The sequence below is a fragment of the Anas acuta genome, chromosome 22, assembly GCF_963932015.1.
Source record: "Anas acuta chromosome 22, bAnaAcu1.1, whole genome shotgun sequence".
NCBI classification, from domain to species: Eukaryota; Metazoa; Chordata; class Aves; order Anseriformes; family Anatidae; genus Anas; species Anas acuta.
In genome coordinates, this window is record NC_089000.1 from 3,001,886 (window position 1) to 3,026,400 (window position 24,515).

A 24,515-nucleotide genomic window follows, 5' to 3' on the forward strand; every position below is an offset into this window, starting at 1 on the left:
AGACTTGCCAAGTTTTATTTCGCAATTCAGTAGCAAAATCCATAAAAACAGCCATAAGTATTAATTGCTCTATCTCCTGCTCTGATCACCAGGCAGTTTGTAAGGTACTGCAAAATAAGCAAAGAAAATTCTCTGATTTTTTTTAACATTACTGATAAGGAACTTGCTTCTTCATCTCTCACATTTGTTATTTTCAGCTCAGTAATACTTCTCATTTTAAACACTAAGGAAGTAAGGTGTCTAAAACAAAATGTAAGCAAGGAAGATACACATTTTAGTAAAGAAGTCCAAAGACAGAAAGGAAGTGCTATCAGTCACCTGAATTCTTTTTGCACATTATTCAAGCGCAAATGTTATTCAGATTACAAACTAGTATCCTGTTACAATATTCTCATCCTTATGATGCTCTTCATCACAAGACCTTTTTTTGCTACACGTTTTAATTTTATTTTGCAAGTTAGTCAGCTCCCTAACCTAAAAGAACTACTTTTAATAAGGAAAGGGAAAGGGAAAAGAGGAAAGAGGGAAGGCGAAAGGCGAAAGGGGGAAAGAAAACAGAATCTTGACTTTTTGCTCCCTTACCTTGGAAAAGTTGTCTATGCGAAAAGGTGGTGGTAACTGATCTGTGTCACTGAATGCAACACGGTATGTGGCTCCTTGAAGAGTAATTTCTACTTTTAAGAAGTAGCATTTTCCCAGCGTATCCCTGAACAAGAAAGAACAAGTGTATGAGAGGCAGGTTTCTGATGTGTTTTACTGCAGTCATAAGTGTTAAACAGCTGCTTCTATTAAAAAATGGAAGCATGTTACAGAAGATTTCTGTGTAATAAACTACCTCATATTAATATGGAATGAGTTATTTTTGTTGACCTCAAATCCTCCAGACCAAATGCAGTTTGGGACATCCATTAATCTCACACATAAGAGCTGATCATAATCGTTACGTGGCCAGTGGAACACAACGCTGGAACCAGGAAGTGTGGAGAGATAGCCATCAGGATTGGATGTTCCCTAGTAATAGAAATTGGTAAACAAATAGCCTATAGGTGTTAAAAATACAATATTAATCTATAAACTTCTCAAATATGAGCACAGCAATTTCTCTGTTAGGCAAATGATCATAATTAGAATAAAGATCGTCATAACCAGCCAACAATACTTTCAAGTATAATGTTTGTATTCTTTCTGGTTAGAAGATGCTGTGACTAACTACACGTATTGTAGTAACATAAATGAACCATCTTACCTGGCCTCTGGCAAATTCCCGCTGAACAAAGGCAAGCTTATAGGTTGATTTATTATCTAGCAGGTAACGGGGTGCAAATGTTACCATGCATGTGTCAATATAACGACCTCTGCCTTTTTTCACATCAATACCTTGGAACAGAAACAAATTAAAAACAAAGCTATTACTTACAAGAAGAAAAAAAAAAAAAAAAGATTATCCTTCAAATCTTTTAATACTTTTGCAGTATACAGACACTCAAAATAACCAGAGACAGTAATGAGTGGGATTTCAAACGTACTTAGAAGTAGCATATGGAAGAATGAAGACAGAAACAGAAAGAACAGTTTGTATATACAGTTATTAATACTCAATGATGAAATGCAAAAATAACTAAAAACTGATTTATAAGTTAACAAAATTCTAAAAATTTGTACATCTTTATTTTGAATACTATCTGTCTTTTGTCTAATACTTTTCCCCTGAAGCCTCAAAAACCTTTAGCAATGTAAGTTTCCCTTCTGCAGTTTTTCTGTTTCTCGTGTCACTGACACGTCCTAACAAGTTCCACAGTGTTTCTCAAATGTTCCCATAAGCACATACCAATGTTGTAAATGAGGCCTGGTCGGTTTCCATGTTGGATCACTTTAAGGGCTCTGACACCACTACCACCATCCAAGGAGAAACCCTGGCACCAGCCAGGCATACCTTCAGGATGGATCCCTTTTCCAATTCGCATTGTACAACTATGGTTAAGAAGAAAACACAAACATTTTCTCATTTAAATAAAGGATCAGATATCAACACAATGCTGATAATCAAATGTGTACCCAGATACAAAAAAGAACACCTCTGTTTTAATATAACCGTATCAGAAGCCATGATAAATCTCTTTAGTAATTAATTCTGCATTTCTATCCTATTTTTCTTCGGAAGTTCTAAGCTCTTTTAACAGATGGGTGAAGATTCAGTGACTGTGTCACGTATAAGGCTATTGTACATGGACTTCCAAGTAAGCGACTGCTACGACTCTGTTAACATTTAGAGTTTGGATTTTTTTTCCTCATTTTGTTATTGTTTTTAGTGATAACAAAGATACTCATACAACTTGGTAATTCTCTTCAAACAGGTTTTTGGATGCCTTGGAAAAGAAGCATGAATACAAGGCACACAAAATAAAACCATCTAAGGAGTTTTCAGCAGGAAATGTTGAAAGATTCAGTATGCTTATTTCAGCACCAAGAAACTAAGTACCTGAACAGGTACTTAACCTTTCTTAAGATGACAAAAGAAATTAAAATGATATTCATGCTAATATACCAGCACCCAATTCTCTGCTGATTACTTTCATACTTTCTAAGGTTCCGCCCCTCTACTCTTCTCTCAGTATTACTTACAAGTTTGGCTGTTCCTTATCAGCGTAACAGAACAGAAGTGGGCTGAGACTTCTAGCAAGTTCATGCTCTTCAAACTGACCTGCAGCATCTGTTTTTGCATTATCTTGTCTGAAGATAAGTGGTAATCCTTTAAGAAAACAAAAAAAAACCCTGTCAGGTTATACTTAACCTTTGCACAAATTTAAGATTTGAATGGTAAAAACTACTGCAAATTAAAGAACAACCTAAAATACTTCTGTTGGAATGTTAGCCATTAGTCTGCATGCAATCTCTTTCTCATTCTATGTCTAACCTGCTTAAGGGCTAAACCTATTATAGCTGAGAGCCACGGAGTCTGCTGCAAGCAAAAAAGAACTCCTGTAGCTCTGATAATGCCAATAGATATTAACACAGTGTAACTGCAATTTATTGTTGAAGACTTGTTGCTTACAGAAAGCATTTCAGTCATTGAAAGCCAGAGTTATAACAGGAGTCTAATCTATGCTGATTTATTTACAGTTACATCAAGTCTATTAAATAGCTCAAGTTTAAAAATCTGCAATATAGCAATGAAAACATCTAAGTAATTTGCAAATCACAACACAAGAGGTGCTGGCACTGGAAAAAAAAAAGATGAATTAAAGTTGCAGGAAAGATTAAGTGGTGTTTAAAAAGCTCTGTTTATCTAGAAAGAAAATAAAAACTCTGCATAAAATCTTCCAAGTTCCACCATTATAGTTATGGATCAAAATACTGTAAACTTACCTGTTTTGTTGATTAACCAATATGGTGCTGAAATGAATATTTTTAGAGAACCTTCAGCAAGACATACAATCCTTATAGTCAAATTTAGCAGTCGCTTGTTGACATCATACAATCGCATCCGCACCATGTAGTTTTGTGTCCCAGGAGGAATCAATAGCTCTTTACAGATTGGAAAGTTTTCTAGCAATACCCCTAGGTAAAAAACAAACAAACAAACAAACAAATAAACAAAAAACAAACATTAGCTTCTGGTAAGTATACAGTTTAGTTTTTCACATTTTTTGGTCTTTCTAAATATTTCATAGAGGTTAACCACGTTAACTTTAAAAACTACTCAGTGTATTAATCTCTAACCTCATTAATAAATGCTTAATTTTAAGTCAAAAGCAGAAAAAACGTTTTATAAAGGAACTCCACTTATGGCTAATTATTGCCTTAAGCATCAGAAGTCCAGCCGGTGTTGAAAATGCACATGTTCTCTGTCAGACAGAAAACAGCAAAAACACTCATAAATTTGGAGAGTTATTTGATTCATTCCTGTCTTTATCACTGTTCTCTCCAGTTTCCACTGTTTCCACTCTCAGGAAAGAGCCAAATAAGAAACAGAGCAAGACAGCTAACAGATCTAGGGGAACGACTGGAATATTAACTTTTTATTTTTTGGATGTGTGCACTTGGCTATTAACTGTAAGAAGCACTGCAACCCAATGAAATCATCATATAAATGCATATAAATGTTTTCAATTTTTTTTTTTTGGTTATTATTACTATTTTCCCAATATTTTATCACTGTTCCTCATAAACGGAAATAGTTATTTCTCAGGTGCTCCTCTAGGAGGATTAGAAAGTGGCATCTTATAAATTGCCTTACCAAGCTCAATGTTCTGAGATGTATCAGCTGTGTGCAATGCTGCCTCCTTGCCAGGTTTAAGTGTCCCATTAATTGGCATCCCTTTAACATAAAACTCAAGTTCACAAGGCAGCAAGTTACAGATTACCACAGTTGGCAAGAGATAAATAGTATGCCCAGGCTGTCTGAAAATCTGTTTAGCGCTGTCAGAAAATATGTGGGAGGGCATGTAATCAGGGTAATTTTCTTTCTTTATCGCCACACAAAACCTGTGAAGACATAGAAGTGTGTGAGAAGAAGTGAGAAGAAGTTAACAAACTCAATGGAATAACTGAAGCTTGAGTTTGGGTAAAAAGTCCATACTCTATTTCCTAGCAGTTCCTCTTTTGCAATACATATTAATAGACATTTGCTAACAGCTACTGTCAGAGGGGCTTCAAGGAGCCCTACAGAAATAGAGTTGTTATGCATTCAATGCTTCTGATTATTCGAGTGACCAAGGAAAACATCCCATTATACTGCAGACGCATTTATCTCTACATATTTTCTTTCCTATTATTTAATTTAATGGTATTGCATTTATCAGAAGAGGATTACAGGTTACAGAAAAATAATTAGGTCGTAAATTACCTGAAAAATCGGCTATTTTCAGACTCCATTGAATGACACTCTTGCTTGCTGCTACATACTTCTGCTGTCTTTTGAACAGTAGTCCAATGAATTGGAGCCTTACAGAAAAAGACTCCCAGTCCTTTTGGCCTGGCTTGTAAGCGCCACGATGTAAGATGGAGGGGAATAGGAAATGAATCTCCTGGCATAACTGCTGGAAGAATGACAGGTTCTGCAACCAAACAGAAAAGAAAATATACATATCAAAACTGGCCCCTTTACTGAAAATTGTATCATTTTCAAATAGTAAGTCTCAATATATTTTCAAAGCAATGAATTACACTTAAAATTAAACACTAGCTACTTCATGTACATTCCAAATATCAATCCATTGCTTTAAGCCCTATTAATCTGTCAGCAGACAAATTTAGGCATGTGAATCTGAAACTTGGAGCAGACTAAAAAGTTGCTGAAGTTCCAATTCTTTCTCCTTGGACGCTTCAGTGGAAACGCATATTCCAAAAAGAACACATTCATCATGTTTTGGGCATGTTTTCAGCATGTCACTACATTTCTAGACTGTACCTCTGCATGCTAACAAACCTAGACTGAAACCTAGACTACTGCCAGAAGATACAACATACTACATACAGAATATACAAATCCATCTTAACAGAGTCTCAGCTTTCTCTGTTTGAGCAATAAGGAAAAATCTTACTCTAGGTTCTTTAGCTTACCTTGATGATCACTATCTTCTTAACATTCCCCATTCCCCATACAGGGAGGTCTACTTTGCTGTTAACCGTTAGAAGCAGCAAGGAATTTTCTTCAAAACTGAAGATTTTGTATAGTACGGAAGGAACATATAACACTTACTGTCAGGAGCAGAAGGACTATCTAGTCTTAGTTCCATTGGTGTTTCCAGCTTGTTCTTCACAATCAAGGCTGAGCGCACTGTTATCACTTTCCGAGCGCTACCTTCCATGGTTACTTCAAATACCACACGAACTGGAGGCAATGAAGAAAACTGCAAGATAGATAAAAGCAATAAAAAGCTCAGGTAATAATTTTATCTAATAGAGGGCGCTATCAATTTTGAAGCTATAATTGCTGGAGTGAAAACTTGTGAACTGAGAGCAACCGAGATACATGTACTTTCAAAATTATGGTTTATAATACTCTTCTTCCTTGCCAAAACACAGTAAAGTGATCAAGAAGCATTTCTAACCACTACTAACTTCATATCCTTTCCTAAATGATAAAAGCTCTAGTAAGAATGGTGTAGATTCTAAAAGCACACTTTATACACAATAACACAATTACATTATTTTATAAATTCCTGACGTTTGAATTCCAAGCCTTACTCAGGCGGAATAAGGAGAACAATTACTCAAATATTTTTCTCTCTGCCAGCAGTAGCAGGGAGAGTAGATGATACTTGACAAATTTTACCTTCAAATGTATGCGTTACTGTGTTCAATAAACTCTGTGAAGACGATATTTCAATTAATACAGCTTGATTACACAAATCAGTGAGTTTTCACAACCCAGCTTTAGTGTTTAGTGAGTCAAGGTTTTAGCATCAGAAGTATGGTTTACGATCCTACTATTTATGCATGTTGATTTTGGGTTCATATCACTTTAGATTTTGACAAGATATAGTAGTATATTATATATTTAGGCAGTCTCAAAAGAGAAATACATGTACTTTAACTCTTCTGCTACTGTTATTTAGATCAAAATGTTTATGCACCAGAGCATATTTTACTTCTCCATTTTTTTAAATGGCATAGCAAATTTTGTAACCATAAAGTATGATCTTTATGGAAATTAACTACATAGTAGAGACTTAAACCTGCACTTATTTCAATGTGCTTAAAAAAAAAAATTATCACCCCAAACTTTGTAAGAAGGTAGATGATTGGCTGCATTGCTTCAGTAGTTCAAAAGTAAGAGTTTTATTACGTGGAGATAAGCCTAGCACCATTGTCTATTCAGACTATAAAATCCTGTATTTGAGGAATCTTGTCACAGCTGAAGAGCAGATAATACTTAGTTACTAAGCTATCGTTCAGTTTGTAATCCATTCAAGAAAGTAAATTAATATATAGTTTAATGCGTTTTAATGCGTTTTATTAATTACTATTAATTAATTTATTAAATACTATGTGTCAAAATTCAAAACCAAGGTAGAGTATACTCAAAACATTCATGTCTTCTTTGCCCTGAGCTGCTCTTCTAAGAGGCATTGCCACTTGTATCCTGAAAACCACATTTTGTAAGTGCTCACATGCTGGAAATCACGTTCTGGACATTAAGATCCACTCTTTAAACAATCATTTACAATAGTGATGAATGTTAAATGACATGAAAATACTTGCTCTGATTTGGAAACTTTTTGTTTGCTTTACTTTTGTTTCTCACCAAAAGGGTGGAAAAAAATAAACAAAACAGTTCACTTGTAGAATTACACTGGTCTTATTTAAGAAGCTTTCAAAAAGTGAACATATATACTCACATAAACTTGTGGATGGATTATATTTGTTCTATTTATGGGGCTTCCAACCTGGGAGAAAAGTAAACAAGAAAGGTATGTGTTCACTTTAAGCTATAACTGACAGCTGTAATACAGAACATTATTACAGAACAATAAACTAAACACATTCTTTGTTTATTCTTTCTGATCCTCAATAAAATTTTGAAAACAAATCAGAACTATATTAGCAAAGTCCAATTGTAATACTGCTTTAAAAAGAAAGTAAGTTGAAGGAGAAGTGTTCATTGAGGGAAAAAAAATCCGTGGATATTCCTGAAAAGCAATTCTTTTTAATTTGCATTCTTTTCCTTCACGAACCAAGTTGCATATAAAGATGATGCTTTTTACACCTGAATATGAAATCATCAGAAATTATTCAAACAAGAGACTAGTCGCTCTTATTATTGGTTGCGGTTAGAAGCAAATTCCAATCCTGTTTTAAGTCAAAAAGTCCACTTACAATTTCTTCATTCTTCAACAACCTTCAATAGCTAGTCTTTAAATGTAGCTTCAAAATCTGGTAATATCATTTCTATCATTGAGCCTCAGCCACAACTGCTAGCCTGCTGGTTATTACAATCATATTTTTCCTTCATGACAAGTATATTTTGTCTAAGCAGCCACATATTTCAACAATCTCTAGACTTACAGGAAATTGCCAATGTTGTTTATTTTAAGGAAATTAACCACAGAAAAAAACATGGCTGCAATAAATGAAATAAAAATAGTTGCTGAAATGCTGTGGTGATTTAAAGCTTAATCTCCATGAGACCCTGATGCTGTCACAAACATATTAGTTCTGTCATTAGAAGTTCTGACTGCTAAGCACAGTTTAAACTGCTGACTATTCTGTGTTTCGGTTGTGCATAAAACAGCCAGTTAGCACTTTCAAACTCTCCCAGTCCAAGCTATCTTGAAAGAGGACAACTTCATACAGCAGTCACTTTAAGACCAAAATCTTGGCGGACATCATTAATCTTAAGTTACATATCCCGTGAAGATTCACACTCAAAATCACAACTTACAGTAGAAGAAGATGAGTTCTTGTCTGGTGCAGCGTATCGGAAAAAGGTTCCAACCTTGTCTACAGATACTGGACTGACTTCTTCCCAGCCATTTACTCTCACTTGCAACTGATGAATTCTCAGATCATGCGTGTGCCTACCAGTTTAGATTACGTTGAATTACTATTAAATATTTATCTTACAATGCAAATACCAACCATTCATATAAAATATGTCCTCTGGATTATGAGGAAAGAATCTCCCTAATTAGCCATTTAAAAAAATCTCAAGTTTTTTCATTTCATGGACAAAGACAGACTTGACGTTTTGTCTGTTTAATTGATCCACTCCCTGATGAGCACAGAGAAATAAGTACAACTAAGTCATACAAGTAAACAAAAAAGAATGCTAAATATTTATTAGTTCTTATAGTTCTTAATGCTGATAATGCTTATGCTCAACAGCCAGTACTCCCAACCACAGACCGTTAGAATACAGGACATATGATTTGCAACTGAAGACCCTACGTCTTTCTAAAACCTTTTAATGATCTAACCTCAACTCATATCTAGGAACAGCTTCCACCTATCACAATATAAGCTGCTTGCTAAACCATTGATAGTTTCATACTATATGTGAGTTTTAAATATTTAAAAACAAAACACTGCAAGGTAAATTGGTAAATAATAATAATATATATATGTATTTATTATCTGCTAGTGTCCTCCCAACTATGAACCCATGAGTTTCATGTATGAGTGTGTCAAAATGCATCTCACTGCCTGGTTCCTTCACCTGTGTCTGAGTTTCCCTCTGGCTTCAAATTCAAATGGAATTTCTTCCCCTGTGTTAACTTCTTTCCACTCACTGACATTATGGGCATCATCCAGTAACGTCCCATTTTCCTCAGGAACAACACCTGGACTCCCACTGTGAGATAATGCAGCCCTGTAAAGAGAATCATACCATCTTATAAATTGACAAAATGACTACTTCAAGTAACAAGTCATTTTTAGTCTGCCTCAGTCCACAAAATTCCTGCAGTAAGAATGTACGCATAATGCATGTAGACCTGAGTGGTTTTCATATTCTCTCAGGTCTCTTGAAAAAATTATTATTAATGCCACCTCACTGTTAAAGAAAAGGCTCTTAACTAAGATAGATTTGGAGTTGTCTAGGATTCCCTGCAAGAAAACAAGATAACTGAAAACAATAGTGTTTGGCTCACATCCCAAGGAAGCCAGACAAGTATTGTCAAAGTGACCCCACAACAGCTTCTTACCGGGTAGGTGTTGTAGTCAGGGTAGCAAACCACAGAGTGCATCCAGTATGATTTCTTAGAGCAAATGGGACAAATGGCTGTCTACGTTTTGGGGTCTTCATCTCAGCTATAAAACAAAATACAGAGTTGTCTAAACATTTACGAGAAAAATACTCATCAGACGCTGATACAGGACGACACAATGACTGGAGAACCACAACCTACATGAACTCTGGAAAAGTAATCTAAGGAACAGATAACTAAAATCATTTAAAATTGTATTAGCTACTACAGAAACAGTACAGAAAATCTTCCCCTGCATTAATTGTTTTCCTTAGTCATACAATTACATAAACATTCAATAAAAACATAATAGGAATTGAGCTTAATCTACTTGTTCTTTTGTTTCTTCATATCAAACTTCTCTGATAACCAACATGCAGACAACTCAACTAACCCCCCCCCATCATAATAAGTAACTTTTCATGTGCATCTAAACACTCATAAAATATTAAACCCATATTAATTAATACTTCAGCAATACTTAAGTAAGAAGTTCAGCTTTTTTCAAGTATGCATTACTAACAAGCACAACTTCCATACTGTAGATTCCATTCCATACTGTAGAACGTCAAGTCTGTGAAAATACTTACTGTGTTTGGAGTTAAAAGGAAAAAAAAAAAAAAGGAAGAAAAAAGAAAAGAACAACAAAACCTGCCAAATCCCAGTAACTACTTAGAAATGAAGATATATGGCTGCTCCCTAAATGCACATATCTTTCTGTATGTGAGAAGCTGAAAGAAGGCAGACACATTAAATCAGCTGGTCAAAGACAGAAATTAAATATTTCACAGGGTTTATCTGCATTCACTCCAAAGGAGGACTGATACCAAGTTCAAGCATGCCATGCTCTGAGACCAGCTCTTCCCAAGGCAGCATGCATCTAACCAAGAATAAATTAAGCACAAGTTTACAATGGCAAGAAGGGGGAATAGAAGCAGGTAGGTAAGTTTTTGAAGGCGTTACTAATGATCACATACAACTTTCTTCCAAACAAATGACAACGAATGACAATATTTTTACATTGGAGCCATGAATCTGATCTCTCTGAACCTCACAGAGAAATTTTCTTACAGTTAAATGCTACAAACACTGATTTCTTTAAAATGAAAACTCTGTCTTTTGCCAAACGCAAACTAAAGCCAAAAATCTTTTTGGTGTAGAGCTTGATTTAATACAATTTTCTGGCTAGCTCAGGTTCTACAAAATCACAGACCAGAAGCCATATGAACTTCTACTCAAGTATTTAATTCATTGGCTATTTTTTTCTTTTTTTTTTTTTGAGACATTTAAAAAAAATAATTTTGTGGACTGTGGCTTGATTTTTTGAAAGATACATAAATTTTGTATCTTGAGACTACTGCCTGAAAACAAAGTATTTATAATCAAAAGGATTTTTTTCATAATTCATTTAGTCATTTCCCTGAGTTGCAACACTCACTAAAAGCCAGTAACAAATATTTTCCCCACAGAAAAATCTGCCTGAAAAACACCTCAGAAAAATAAATCTATCACTTTACATTATCATGTGTGTTTGTGTACACATATGGTTTTTTTTGTGGTGTTTTTTTGGGGGGGGATAGTGGGGTAGGAGTGGGAGGGAACGATGGCACTGTTGTTTGTTTTTTGGCTTAAACATCAACAAACTGCAAGCACTCAAGAGACAAATATTTGTAAGGGGCAGTCTAAATTTTGGCACAGGTTTATAAGTGGGAGAAAAAGCTTTATTGCTTTTTCTCCCACTTATACCATTTATCCAGTTCATACAATGTGAACTTATTTATCCAATATGCTGTTTTGTCTTCCACAATGCCACAGATTTTAAAAAATAGTAATAATAATAATATAAAAAAAAGGTCTTCAAACTGGATGGGTTTCCCTAACGCTAGTAGTGTCAAATATAAAACAAACAAATTAAAAGGTCATCTATGAGGAATGTTCTTTCCTAAGGCTCACTGAAAACAGATTAAGTTCCTACTGAAGCTATCCCAAAGTTTTAAGTACCTAAACACACATGCTCATTCAAGCAAATGTATAATAAACAGACTGTTAGATATATTTAGAATATGACATTTAAATACTGTGATTGTATTAAGCTGGTTTTAATCTCATTATTTTGTCTCACTAAAAAATAGACACTGAGTATCCATATAACCTTCCCCAGAAGGCACTCTTCCCATACACAGTTCCCATACTTCTCCCTTCTTTCCTGAAGGGCCCTGAGAAGACTGTGAAGTGATACACAGGATGAAACGCTAAGTTAAGTAGCTTAAAAACAGTTAACTGTTTTGTTTTTTGTTTTCCTTTTAAAATAGAGAGGCCAGTCTACTGGCGAGTTACTCATACAACACAGTATTTACTGTACAAGAGTTTTCAAAGAAAAAAAGCTTTTAATCTCTCTCTGCTATACAGTACCTCTAGCATAGATTTGATGCTCTAGATTAGTCAAACTGGCTGTACTCCTAGTTCTAAGGTAGACAAGAGGAAGGCCTGGCAGACAGGAAAGACAAAGTTAGGAGGTAAGAAAAAACACACAAATGCAGGTAATCTCTTCCCCATCATGCATCAGGAAGATAGGCACAGTCAGCATCATTCAATCAGTGTATGAGTCTATCTATTTGCTTACACTAGACTGGCGTTTGAGTTCCTAAAACTTCTTTCAGAAATAACATTGGGAGAAGAGAATTTGAAAAGGGCTTCCACGTATCATGTGTTCTTCCTCAGAAAGCTGTTAATTGGGTTATCTTCATTTTTATGATAGCCTCAGACACACATTCTCATTTATATCTCAATCATGTTAGAAGCAAACGTGTTTGGCTGGGAAGGATGGTGAAAGTTTGCCTTGTATCATATAAAAAAAAATCTCTGAACTGCACACACAAGACTTTTTTTTTTTTTTTTTTTTATAAATCAAGATAGTCACTCATTAACTGAGAAAGTGTGATTAAGAAAGGGAAGCAGAACTAGCAGGTTTTGTTATTAAAGAATAGAACACAACTGAACAGAGAATATAGTTCATCTTTTCTACCAGATACTTCTAACAATTCATTTTATACTATGAAGACCAAATACTTATGTTTGTAATACATTAGACAAATGACCGTGCATGTCAGGACTGTTTCAAACAAAGTGTGATTAATGAGTATCATACTCTGCCCAAAACATGGTGAATCCACTGAAGAGCCCGTGCAGTTTTCTGAACTGATTGCATTTACTTCTTTGTCCTGTTTACAGTAATCTTCCATCCATGACTGTTTGGTACTTGTGTACTGTTCTAGAGGAATATAAACATACAAAGTAAATAACTGCAAGGTGGCCTTAAGTAAAGTAGCTGAAAAGTAAGTTAAATTCACAAAGCTAAAGTTGGTCCACTTTAACAGCAACGTTAAAGGAATTTCACTGCTTTTCCCATGTGCTTTTCTAATGTTTTATTTTTATTCCATCCCCCCCTTCTTCAAACTTCCAGTGGAATTCTATTGTCTCAAGATACTCCACTGGCAACAAAAGAGGTCCCTCTGAGGAGGCAATTAAGCTTAGATGTTTTTGTGTCAGAAGCTGTCTCTATTTTTTCCCCCTTTTCTAAGATGTACGTGCCTATTCCTGCATAAATATGCAGACACAACAGAGTACTCTGGCACACTATTAATCATAAATCAGCCTACTGTTATAACTAGTAGTAAAAAGCATCATGGGAATTCTTAGGAATCACTGAGTGGAGACTTTTCCTCCCACCTCGTTCTCTCTTTCTGACAACCCCACAGACCTTGCTGAAGAAACAAATGAGTATTCAAGGAACAAGGAAGGCTCTTCTGTTTCATCTGCCTGCTCAGCCTTTTACATTTGTAATTATGACCATCAAACTACAGAGATTTGCATGCAGAATAAGCAATAATATTTCTGGATAACGTACACAATCATAGTCCCACGACACAGAAACTTCCATGATGTTTGAGTTAATAATGAACAAAATATTTTGATTTCCTGAGGTGGGAACTGATAACTCCAGTTTTCAGAAAACGCAGAATTGAAATAAGCAGCTCCCCACTACGTCTGTCAATGTACTGAAAATTGATGAGCTTACCAAAGTATTTTTAAGCAGTGTAAAGTATGGAAAGCTTTAGATGAAAGCCTGTTTCTGATTAAAGATAAATTTCAAGTAACATATGAATTTGATAGAATTCATATGACCAATGAAAGAATTCCTACTAACCTCTAAAATATGTAGCTCATGTCTTTACACTTTCACAGTATCTGACAAAATGCAGGCTGCCTAAATGTACACCTGTGTACAATATCACCTGAAGTACCTAGGGACTTGTGCCAAGTCTCCTTCTCTGTCTATGGGACACCAGCAAGAGTCATTTAGAAATACCTATCATTTTAGGAAAGTGCAAATTAAGACTATATAGAGATGCTCTCAGGGAATATTCCTAGATACCTATGAAAACAGAGGTAATGTTTATATCCAAACGGTGTTCAGCCTGAATTTCCAGCTTCAGTCGGGAAGGGTGGAGGCGGGTTGATGCATGCTGTTGCCAGGAAACGGAGCATGGCCACGGCTCAATAAATGGTTCCCAGCCTGAAACCAAACAGAAAATGACACATACGTTACATGTTTGAAGGCCACATTGGAATGCTGTTTACATACCTAAGTGTTTAATAATACAGCTTCAATAATGAGCTCCCTTACTTTCAATCTGTGTTCAAGATGAACTTGTATGCCTACAGATTTAATTTGCTAACTAATACAAAGTTGCTCCAGCTCCTCTATTTGAACCAGAGTATACTATTATGTAGAGACTTGCAGAAATATCTTAATTCTGAGAAAAGTGTTAAATGGAAATCAGTTTTATACTGGAGTGATGCACCTGGAACAAACTCTGAAATAGCTGTTAAAAATCCTACGTGTTTTCAAATATTAAAAAAAACACCTTGATATTGACAGAATTCCTGAGGTCATTACCATCAACTTTGTAACAGAAAACTTCAGTTTTCAATTCAGAGAAAAAAGACAACTAGGTTAGTTTCGTCAGTGGCTGGCCTGTACTGAGGCATAACTTGCTTTTTTGTAACTAGAATATAAATTACAATTGGTAATTCATCGTCTTCATCCTAATCGTTTTTTTCATGTCCTATTCCATCCTAAAATGGATAATGAATGCTTCAAAGCAATTAGGCATTAAAAAAAGATAAGTAAATACAGAGACAGGTAGTTACGTAACTACATAAAAAGGTTATCCAGAAACACAATAATTACAAGCAAACTTCAGTCTAATTTTTGTAACAGCAGCCTCTCTGCTTTCCACACCCTTCCATCAGATATCAAACTATGATATCTTGTTCAGGACCACACACATACACAAACACACACATTCAGTCTTTCACATTATCATATATGCTATCTCATATTGGGTGAATTTCATGCTCCTGTTGAACACAAGATTGTATTCCTAAACCTAAATAAAGAAACCCTCAGTATTTTATACCTGAAAGCTCACGGTTATAATAGTCTCCGGAGAGGGTAAAATGAGCTTTGACTTCAGGGTTGGCTCTCAAATTTTGGAGAAAATTCAAACCTGCCGAAAAAAAGTGAATGTTATGCAAAACAAGTGTGATCAAGTTTCTCAAACCACTGAAGCATGAATAAGCAATAGGAAGATGTGTGTCTTAAATTGAAATGGTACAAAAAGCATATCAAAGTACTCCAAATTGTTTTCTTTTCACTCAAGAAGCAAGCTATTTTTACTGAAGCAGAAATATGTTTAATCAAATAAAGTACTTTAAAAAAAGTATAGTGACAGCATATCCATATGATTTTCTTCAGTGATTATTTTAAGCAGAACCTGGATTCTTAGCAATAACTTCTAAGCATTATTACTACACAAATAAAAAGTAACACCACTACAGTTTCTTAAGCATAACAGATTGCTTGTGATAGGCATTAATAGATACAGGTATATTTCTTCTATTATAAAACCACCACCAACAAAAAACAGCCACACAACCACCACCGCCAAAATAGCGTCAATTAAAATCTCACCTGTCCTAAGAAACATATGCAGTAACTGATAGTAATTTTATGCAACTCACTTAGCAAAACAGATACTCACGTGAAAATGTTAACTCAGCAAGAGGAACATCACAGTCCATGCAGTCATCAATAAAGCAAATACATATACTTTCTGCTTTTATTTCTACTCCAGAGATGAACTGAAAAGGCACAATCCCCCGGGTATCTTGACCAGAGGAAGTCAGGGAAAGTGATTGCAAAGGTTCAGCATTCTTAAATAACCAACTTGCTGCTTTGTTTAAGTCACCTTAGACAAAACCAAACAAGTACATTTCATTGAGAATGTAGTTGATGATGTAAAAAACATATGGAAACAAATTAATTCCCTTTCCCTTAGAAAGGGTAGCAAAACATTAACAGTATCTTCAGTGTGTTCTATTCAATAACATATATGGCAAGATTATAAATATAAGTGTTCTCTAAGAATAAGAATTGTTTGACATTTGCAAACCAAGTTGAAACATAATATGAACCTATATTAAATGCTACAAGTGCCTATAAAGAAGGTGGGAAACATCCAATGCTGAAGAAAAAGAATCCAATAACAATCTTGCTACATATTGCATGTAGAAATATGTAAAATACACAATTCAACAGGGGGAGACTACTTGCTCCAAAGAATACTTGCTCGAAAGATAAAGTGATGGATAAGATCACCATAAGAAATATGGAATACACCATAAAAAACAACCACCACCACCACCCACCCACCCAAACGGCCCACACATGACGTTCCGAAAGCAAAGAAGAATCTTTGGAGGGTGGCTTTTAGGCAACAGATAAATGAGAATACTTAAGAAGAGGTCAACACAGAGACAATTTCAGTAATTGCAGGCCAAAGTAAAGAAGAGAGGGAAATACTGTCTGTCCATCAGCTACCTTACAACCTGAAAGTTAGATAACATGAACAATCTGAAAGGCCAACTAAAACTATTTGAGGTTACCTTGGCAAGCCAGAAGAGCATGACGACAATCTTCCATACTGAATCCCAATTCCTGAAGGCGAGCCAGCTGCATCTCTGCAATTAAGCAGTTAAATACAGATCCATGTCAGTTATCTACTTAACTTGTTTTAATTTCTGAAACTATATAAATATACACTTGTATGAAAAAAAGCATTTTCTGTGTTTCATTTAAGATTGCAGCTGTAGAAAGAGCATAAGATTCAGTGCTGCTTTTACAAAAAAAAAATGCAACTTCCAAAAATCCTGTGCATACGTGTGCATCTATTATGAACTATTTTTATGTTCCTGCAGAAAGTTAACATACTCCCACAGATTTCATTTGGGACTATTTCTATTGGGAATAAGATAATTTTTTTTTTGTACACCAAATCCTTCATCTGGAACACAATTCATCACTTATTTTGAACAAAACATGTGACTCAAGAACATAGTAGCAGGGAAGGAAGCCTTTTTCACTGGTGTGTATTTATTCATTGTCAGCCAGCAACCACATGCAATTTTTAATTTGCAAAAAAGCAGTGTCACCAAAACAGAATAATATGTTGCTGGACATGAAGAGATAGTTGGGTTATGATTATTATGATGGTTTCCATTTCATTACCAGTTAAATAAGTATGAAGATGTAGCACCTCACCCCTGTTAAGTATTTTCTAAGTATTTCATCATGATGATGTATAATGACAACCGACACTTCTAAAATTGTCTGTAAAACAATCTGACATACTAAAAGCAGAAAAGAAACAACAAAACATTCTACTATTTTTTATAGTATCATCAGTATAATGTAATCTTCAGACAATTCAAATCGATGAAATGAAGGCTTTTTCACAATGAAGATATCTTCTGTGTTAAGTACGTAGTCTAGCTTTACACTGCTGAAACCTTCCTTAGAAAAGAAACGACTTCACTCCAGTGGTTAAGAACGTACCAACAAGAGGATCCAAAACACGTTTGGGTATCTCTCTGTTTTCATTTGTGAAGCAAGAAGTTTCATTCACCAGTGATGAACCAGTGTTAGTCGTACTTTTAGCAGTCGATACAGTTGAGTCAGGCACAGCTGCACTGGTCTGTTGAGGAATTGATTTAGCGATTGCCAAGAAGAGTTGAACATCATTGTAGGACAGTCTGATATCCAGTGCTTGCAACTGAATCTAAATGGGAAAGAAAAAAAAAAAAGACAGTTACCCCTTTCTATACATTTCTCTTGTTTACTTTGGATAATAACAAATCTTCTTTGAAAGAAAGACAAAATTTAATATTAAAATCTGATGGAAATTCTGTTTTAAAGCTCCAGGAATAAAATTATTAAACTTCTGTTATTACCTACTAATTATCAAGAGCATAAGTAGTGGGGCAGTACAGTGGGGAGTGGTACAGTAAATGTTTTGCTTTTGTATAATGGGAAAAACACGTCTTCTACAGTTGAAATTATTCATTGGATTCTTGCGTATGAAAAATCAGCATAAGATTACAATCACGTATCCTATACTGCATATAGTCTTATTCAGTCCTTTAATATTACCTCCAGAATAGGAGGAAAATCACCACTGTTGAAAGCATCCAACAGTCCTGAATGACGTGGGTAGGAAGGATTCTCAAGAAGTTCCATGTGAATTTGTACTGGATCAATAATTGAAAGTGCAGTCTCTTGTTCATTTCCTAAACGGCATGAAAAAACCTATGAATTAAAAATAATGTAAAAGAATTAGAATATGAGAGCACAAGCCTGGCAATGGCCTTGAAATCATAGACTGACTCTCAACCACAAAACAATATGAACTATAACCAAATTGTTCTCTACAGACAATTCCTTTGTAAACTTTAAGGCAGCAGAGATTCCAAAATCTTTCCAGACAACTTCTTCCAGTGCCCCACTATGCTCTAAATTCAGGAAAAAAGATTCTGATATCCAACCAAATAGTTCCATTATTGCTGGGATAATTCCACTACCCCTCCCATCACAGATATGGGAAGTGTTTTGTTCTTTGGTCTACAACATTTAAAATTTATCGCATTTCTGCACAGCCTTCTTTTTCCAGACAAATTTTTTTAAACTTGATGTTTTAGGTACTCCTCAGCTCTCAGTGTTCTTGCTGCTTTCCTCTCAATTGTTCATAGCTTCTTCAAATCTGTTCACCCAGGACTGGCCACAGCATACAAGCTGTGGTCCTACTTTGCTGAACAGGATTCAGGATCACTTTGTATACTCAAAACTCCTAATCAAAAAAGATCCCTACTCACATATATTCCAATGGCACAATACTGCTTGTTCACCTCAAATCAATTATGATTATAACCTGCAGGCCTTTACTGAACACATTGGCTTCTGCCTGTCCAGTTATGCCCCAAATTAATTTGACAGTTTATGGTTGAAAACTGGATTATTAGCTGGCAATATTTTGGGACGAGGGGGAATGGGATAAAGTTGCACCAGGGGAGTTTTAGGTTGGATCTTAGGAAGAACTTCTTTACCGAAAGGGTTGTGAGACATTGGAATGGGCTGCCCAGGGAAGTGGTGGAGTCACCATCCCTGGAGGTCTTTAAAAGACGTTTAGATGTAGAGTTTAGGGATATGGTTTAGTGGAGGACTGTTAGTGTTAGGTCAGAGGTTGGACTCAATGATCTTGAGGTCTCTTCCAACCTAGAAATTCTGTGTGATTCTGTGAGATTATAGCCAAGTGTTTCGGTGTCTTAGCACAAAAAAATACAAATTCATTTTTAAAACTGCTGTAGAATAACAGCACCTGACGGGAATTAACACACTAAAAATGATCTTTAGACTACTTCTGTAGAACATCTATTTCAAGCATCTTCTCAATTTAATCTAATTTTAGATATTTTACAAAAGCAAGGTTATTTCTACTTACCTCAATGCCAAACAAACTTCCAGAGAAAGGACGATCTAACAACTTGGGCTTGTAAGTGAGAACAGTAGTTCCCTTCAAAATAATTGCATTGGTATCAAAACAAGACACGTCTTCAACGACCACAAATTCTGTTCCTGAACAAAACAGAATGTTTAATAATAAACAACAGCAGTTGAAATACCATTAAAGTACTTTAAGCATTTCTAGCAGGATTCTTTATTGTCTGCCTTTTACAGGTCCGGTTTGTACCTATCACATGGCTTTTAAACAGAAAAGATCCCATTTACCTGTCACATTAACCTTAACTTCCAGTTGTTTTTCTGTAGACACATGCAGTGATGAACGTTTTGTAACTACTCCACTTTTCACTGTTTTTGGAACTACAGTTGTTTCACTGCTGTAAGTGCGTTGCCGGGAAGGAAGGGGATTTTCCCGCTTTTTGGTATCTCCAGGAGTATATAAAAAGTCGTGAACAAGTAACAACCAGTCAAATATTAGAAATACACGAAGATTGTTCAGTACAACTGTAAAACTAGAGGAATCCTTAGTAGACCTATTAAAAAACAGACAAAGAAGCATACTTTAGAATTTTACATTTTGGTTATATTTAAAATTATGTTGAGAATAGAGTTCTTACTTGCCAGACAGTATTACTACTCTGTGGAGCTTTACAGGGGTACATGTAATTTACAGAATGTCTGGCCTTCAAAAAAATCTATTTTTAAGCAGACTGAAATTCATCAAGTTGTTGTACACACAGAAACCCAACATATCTTAAATTATACAAAACTTTGACAGCTTCTAAATTGTAATGATACAAAAGGTAAATTTAAAAACTATGTAACAAGCAATTAGATTATAAAAGCTCCTTTTATACATTTGCATTATTAATTTGCAATAACTCAGGTTTTTTAAACTGAGACTATTACTACTTTACATCTGTTCAGTATCAAAGCTAACATGCTGTGCATGAAATTTAGACCTGGCTCCATGCCCCTTTGAAAGATCAGACATGCAATGTGTTTCCTCTCACACCCTGACAGCATTTTGTAGCACAGGAAGTTTCTTTGTCATTCAGAAGAAACGCTAGACTTCCTGAACTTTTAGCATCCCATTCTCAGTATCTGGTTAAGAAGGCTAAAACTGTTTGACTTCATGATCTGGAATACCAATTATATTTGGTCATGCTAACTGGAAAATAATCTAAGAGCTTAAACTCCATGAAACAATTTTATATCCAACCTATTCTGGAATATAAAATCTCCAAAGAACTGTAATTCCTTTGTAAGAAGCAGCCTGCCTGTGCTGCTTCCAGCATTAAAATCCTTTAACTCTCCCTGGCTCTCCAGGATATTTCCAAAAGACACGAACCAGTATAATGCTATCTTGGAGCTCTGCAAAAGCTTACATCTAGTGCCAAGGATGCTCTCACCAATAAAAATCTAACACATGCTTATGTGGCTATAATTTAAAAGCATAACACTTGGGAGGAAAATTCCATGAAACAACTGCTCATAAAACAGATTAGGCTATGCTGAGCAAACAAACCTCCAAACTAAGCAGATACTAGATCAATGATCATAGGAAAATCCAGAACATTTCAGTTGTTGCTCCTTTGTTTGTTTTCATAATCCCACAGGATTTTAGTTTTATTCAAGTCAAAATCTTAAAGGCTAAGTTTGCATTTAGAAAAACATCAAGTACTTAAAACCATCATGTATTCTCCAAATCTGTACAACAAATTTCTCTCAATTGCATAGAGCTTCAGAACAAATATCTTCAGCATCTTCCATTGGACTAAAGTAGTCTTTTTTTTTTTCTTTCTATGTTGCTGCTGTAACTGCTTCAAGGAGGCATCATATGAATATAAAACTGTTGGAAAGCTAAGTTTGGTCAGGGGGCCTGATCTAAAGTGAACGTAACACTTATAGTCACCCACCTTCATCTTCATTTTTGTTAGTTAACATCCCTCAATACAACACTGTGACAATAAAGTTGAATGTTGACATTGTATTTTATATTATTTTTTTCAATATTAAATTAGAACCAGTCATCCACTTTCTGATACTTTTAAGCATCCTAGGATATTTAGATGAGAAAAACAACGTGGGATAGGATACAGTAAAGCAAGCAGAGAGCGTTTTTTGAATGAAGTGTAATTGCTGTACTTATTTGATACTGTTGGAAAGAGATGTGTGACACCTACTGGAAAATTTGTGCAACATGTATTCATAATAATGAATGTACAGTGATAGGCCAGACTTAGCAAGTAGCTTTAAGCAATACTGATTTAAATAAACAAACAAAAACCACATGCACACACACAAAAACAAACAAACAAACAAAAAAACCGCAACACTTAAAAAAATCTCAGAACTACCAACCTGTAATGCAGTTCAATCTGGATTGCTCCCGGACTACTAGTATTCTTTGATGACTGAAAGATGCAATTGAACACATTGGGCGTGCCTGCAGTAGACTTTTGTCCAGCATACCGTGTGTCAAATGCCATCATGGAATGGGAAACTAAGTTTACAGACTTCGTTCTATTTGAAGAGCTTTCAAAAAGTAACTTAGATTTCTTAAAATCAAACCTAGTGGAATAAAAAGCAAAATAATACAATTAAAGATCTTGCAGCTCATTTATATCCAGATGTCACTTGGTTTAGAGATATGCAAGGTATATTGCTAATATCTTTTTTAATCTATTTTCTGAAACAACTATAATCACATCTCATGCCACAGCGATGCAAATTGGATCTGTACTGTGTGTACTGCTTACCTCTGATGCAGAACCTTCTGGATTGAAACAAGAGCACAGTAGAGACATGCTTCTGAAACAGCACAGTTAGTCAAGTATGTTCTTTCTATGTTGCTTCTGAAACAGCATAAACTTGACTGTGTTAGTCAAGTCAACTGATTTCTGAACTGTGATTTCAAGGATGACTAGAAAGAGAGTACTTTTTGAACAGCGTCGTTCTCTTTCATCCTTCAGAACAGCTGAGACTCTCAATTAGGACTAAAATTAAGAAATGCTATTTTGTTAAATTATGAAATCATAAATTCATGTATTGCCTTAATTCCCATCCTACAATGTCTCAGATGAGCATAGTGTTTCAGATAATGTATTCAGTAACAAAAGAAAATTCATACCTAGCTAAAGAGCTGCATCCATCCTTTCCTTTTGGATCCATCAGTTCCAGACTCACATTAACCATGTCAATGAGGAAAGACATAGAAGTATACACTTCTCCACTCAGAACTGTCTGAAAGTGGTAAACAACAACATTCTTTTAAGAACATCTGTTTACGTTTGATTCCTCAATTAAATTTTGTTACTTAGGACAAATGCAAACAGTTAGAGTGTCTTTCTCCTTCAAAGAGTTTCATTAACCATTGCTGGGGAACAAAAGTTACATTTCACAACATTGTAGCCTCCAACTTCAATAATGTCTATTAATCTTTTTCATATAAGTTTTGTAATTTCCTTGTTCTCAAACAAAATACTTCCCTTTTCTCATCCCCCCAAAATAAAACTGCTAATAACTCTTGCAGTTTCAGGTGCCTTCTATTATTAAATGATTTGTGGTATCTGGAAATTTTAAAAATATTTTAGGTGAGAAGCCTGACAAGAACAGCATATTCACATTAAGAGAACTCTACCCATTCTTGCCATAGTTCTTAAGCGAATACCAGATGTATCCTACTAATTTTTGCCTGCTGTGGTCACATAAAATATTAATTTTTGTTTCTAAATAAAAGATTATAGCTGTGCAACATAAAGCTTGGAAGTCCTGTAAGATCAAGAGAAAACATGCCACTCAAGAACTCTTCCCAGTAATAATAACACCTGATTGTTTCCAGCTGCTGCCCACATTCATCCTGTGAGAACAGTACTTGACAACAGCTCTAGAAGATGGGCAATGCTTGGAAACCTGATCATCAACAAAAAAAAAAGAGTAGCCCTGCTGTAAAGCTTCTATTACTGAAATTCTTTCAGATTTGTAAGGTAAGGGGTTTTGACACAAAGTAATAAACATTCCATTTGATCTTTTAGTCACCTTCTAAGTCATTAAGAGTATCACAAACTCAATGGGAAAGGTATAATCTCTCTGCACTTGTTCAAGTCAAAAAACTCTATTCCAGTAGAAAAATCTTAAGTTTCTTATTCTACTGATAATATGCTGCAAGAGCAACTCAGCTTAAATACTTAAGAAAAGAGAAAGCAGAGTTTTCACAAAATTGTTAACTTTTTTCCCCACCCAAGTATTTCCATAGTTCCTCTTACATGAATTCTTGGATCCTGCAAATCGTAAGGTCGCATGAACTCCTCTATAGGCTCCCCAAGGTTGTTCTCCAGCAAGCCACGTATCAGTTTATACTTAGGCAAATCCAGAGAACAATGGACTGATGAGAGATTGCCGTGTATCAGTATGTCTGCAACCGCATGACTTAGCTCTCTACACCAAAGGAAAGAAATCCAGGTTTTCAAGGTGAAATAACACAGCAGGGAATACTTTAATATACATCAGAAGGCATGTAAAGCATTGCTTCCAGGAAGACAGCATAAAAAGATCAACTCACTTGTCTAAGTTTCTCTCTACTTGTAGCTTCAGTCTGAAAGGTTCTTTTAATAGGCTTCCTCCTGTCTGCCTCACAAAGTACGATGGAAAGCTCAAGTCTGCACTTGTATCTTCCACAGCCTTAGAATACTCTCTCGGGTATCTCTCCGCAGCAAATATGTCCATGTCCTGCAGATCAACCACAATGCAGTCTAAGAGGCAGATGTGATCCTCTGCAAGTGCACAGGAAATAACACATTAAACAAGAAAAAAAAAGAATCTGCAAAACTAATGCAACTTACCTAAAAAAAGAAATTTAGCTTATCCTGGAAGTTATTGATTGTTTTTATGATTTTTATTCACAC

General features: G+C 35.4%; 1 protein-coding gene across 4 annotated transcripts in view; it reads right to left on the minus strand.

The window, feature by feature from the left end:
* VPS13D (vacuolar protein sorting 13 homolog D) overlaps window positions 1–24,515 on the minus strand; it is a 104,414-nt gene that overhangs the window by 49,871 nt on the left and 30,028 nt on the right. For 2 of the 4 annotated variants that reach the window (XM_068658866.1, XM_068658865.1), the window contains exons 27-53: window positions 24,173–24,383; window positions 23,877–24,048; window positions 22,742–22,854; window positions 21,973–22,182; window positions 19,876–20,141; window positions 19,589–19,722; window positions 18,244–18,399; window positions 17,650–17,872; window positions 16,701–16,775; window positions 15,797–16,003; window positions 15,173–15,262; window positions 14,125–14,265; window positions 12,838–12,960; window positions 12,102–12,176; window positions 9,648–9,753; window positions 9,161–9,313; window positions 8,387–8,522; window positions 7,344–7,391; window positions 5,702–5,852; window positions 4,847–5,057; window positions 4,238–4,485; window positions 3,367–3,558; window positions 2,623–2,749; window positions 1,829–1,971; window positions 1,247–1,377; window positions 836–1,011; window positions 583–706 (exon numbers count right to left, since the gene is read on the minus strand). In XM_068658866.1, coding sequence (XP_068514967.1) covers window positions 583–706; window positions 836–1,011; window positions 1,247–1,377; window positions 1,829–1,971; window positions 2,623–2,749; window positions 3,367–3,558; window positions 4,238–4,485; window positions 4,847–5,057; window positions 5,702–5,852; window positions 7,344–7,391; window positions 8,387–8,522; window positions 9,161–9,313; window positions 9,648–9,753; window positions 12,102–12,176; window positions 12,838–12,960; window positions 14,125–14,265; window positions 15,173–15,262; window positions 15,797–16,003; window positions 16,701–16,775; window positions 17,650–17,872; window positions 18,244–18,399; window positions 19,589–19,722; window positions 19,876–20,141; window positions 21,973–22,182; window positions 22,742–22,854; window positions 23,877–24,048; window positions 24,173–24,383 — 4,142 coding nt within the window. The remainder of the gene's footprint in view (window positions 1–582; window positions 707–835; window positions 1,012–1,246; window positions 1,378–1,828; window positions 1,972–2,622; window positions 2,750–3,366; window positions 3,559–4,237; window positions 4,486–4,846; window positions 5,058–5,701; window positions 5,853–7,343; window positions 7,392–8,386; window positions 8,523–9,160; window positions 9,314–9,647; window positions 9,754–12,101; window positions 12,177–12,837; window positions 12,961–14,124; window positions 14,266–15,172; window positions 15,263–15,796; window positions 16,004–16,700; window positions 16,776–17,649; window positions 17,873–18,243; window positions 18,400–19,588; window positions 19,723–19,875; window positions 20,142–21,972; window positions 22,183–22,741; window positions 22,855–23,876; window positions 24,049–24,172; window positions 24,384–24,515) is intronic. The other 2 variants (XM_068658868.1, XM_068658867.1) reach the window with 1 other exon arrangement.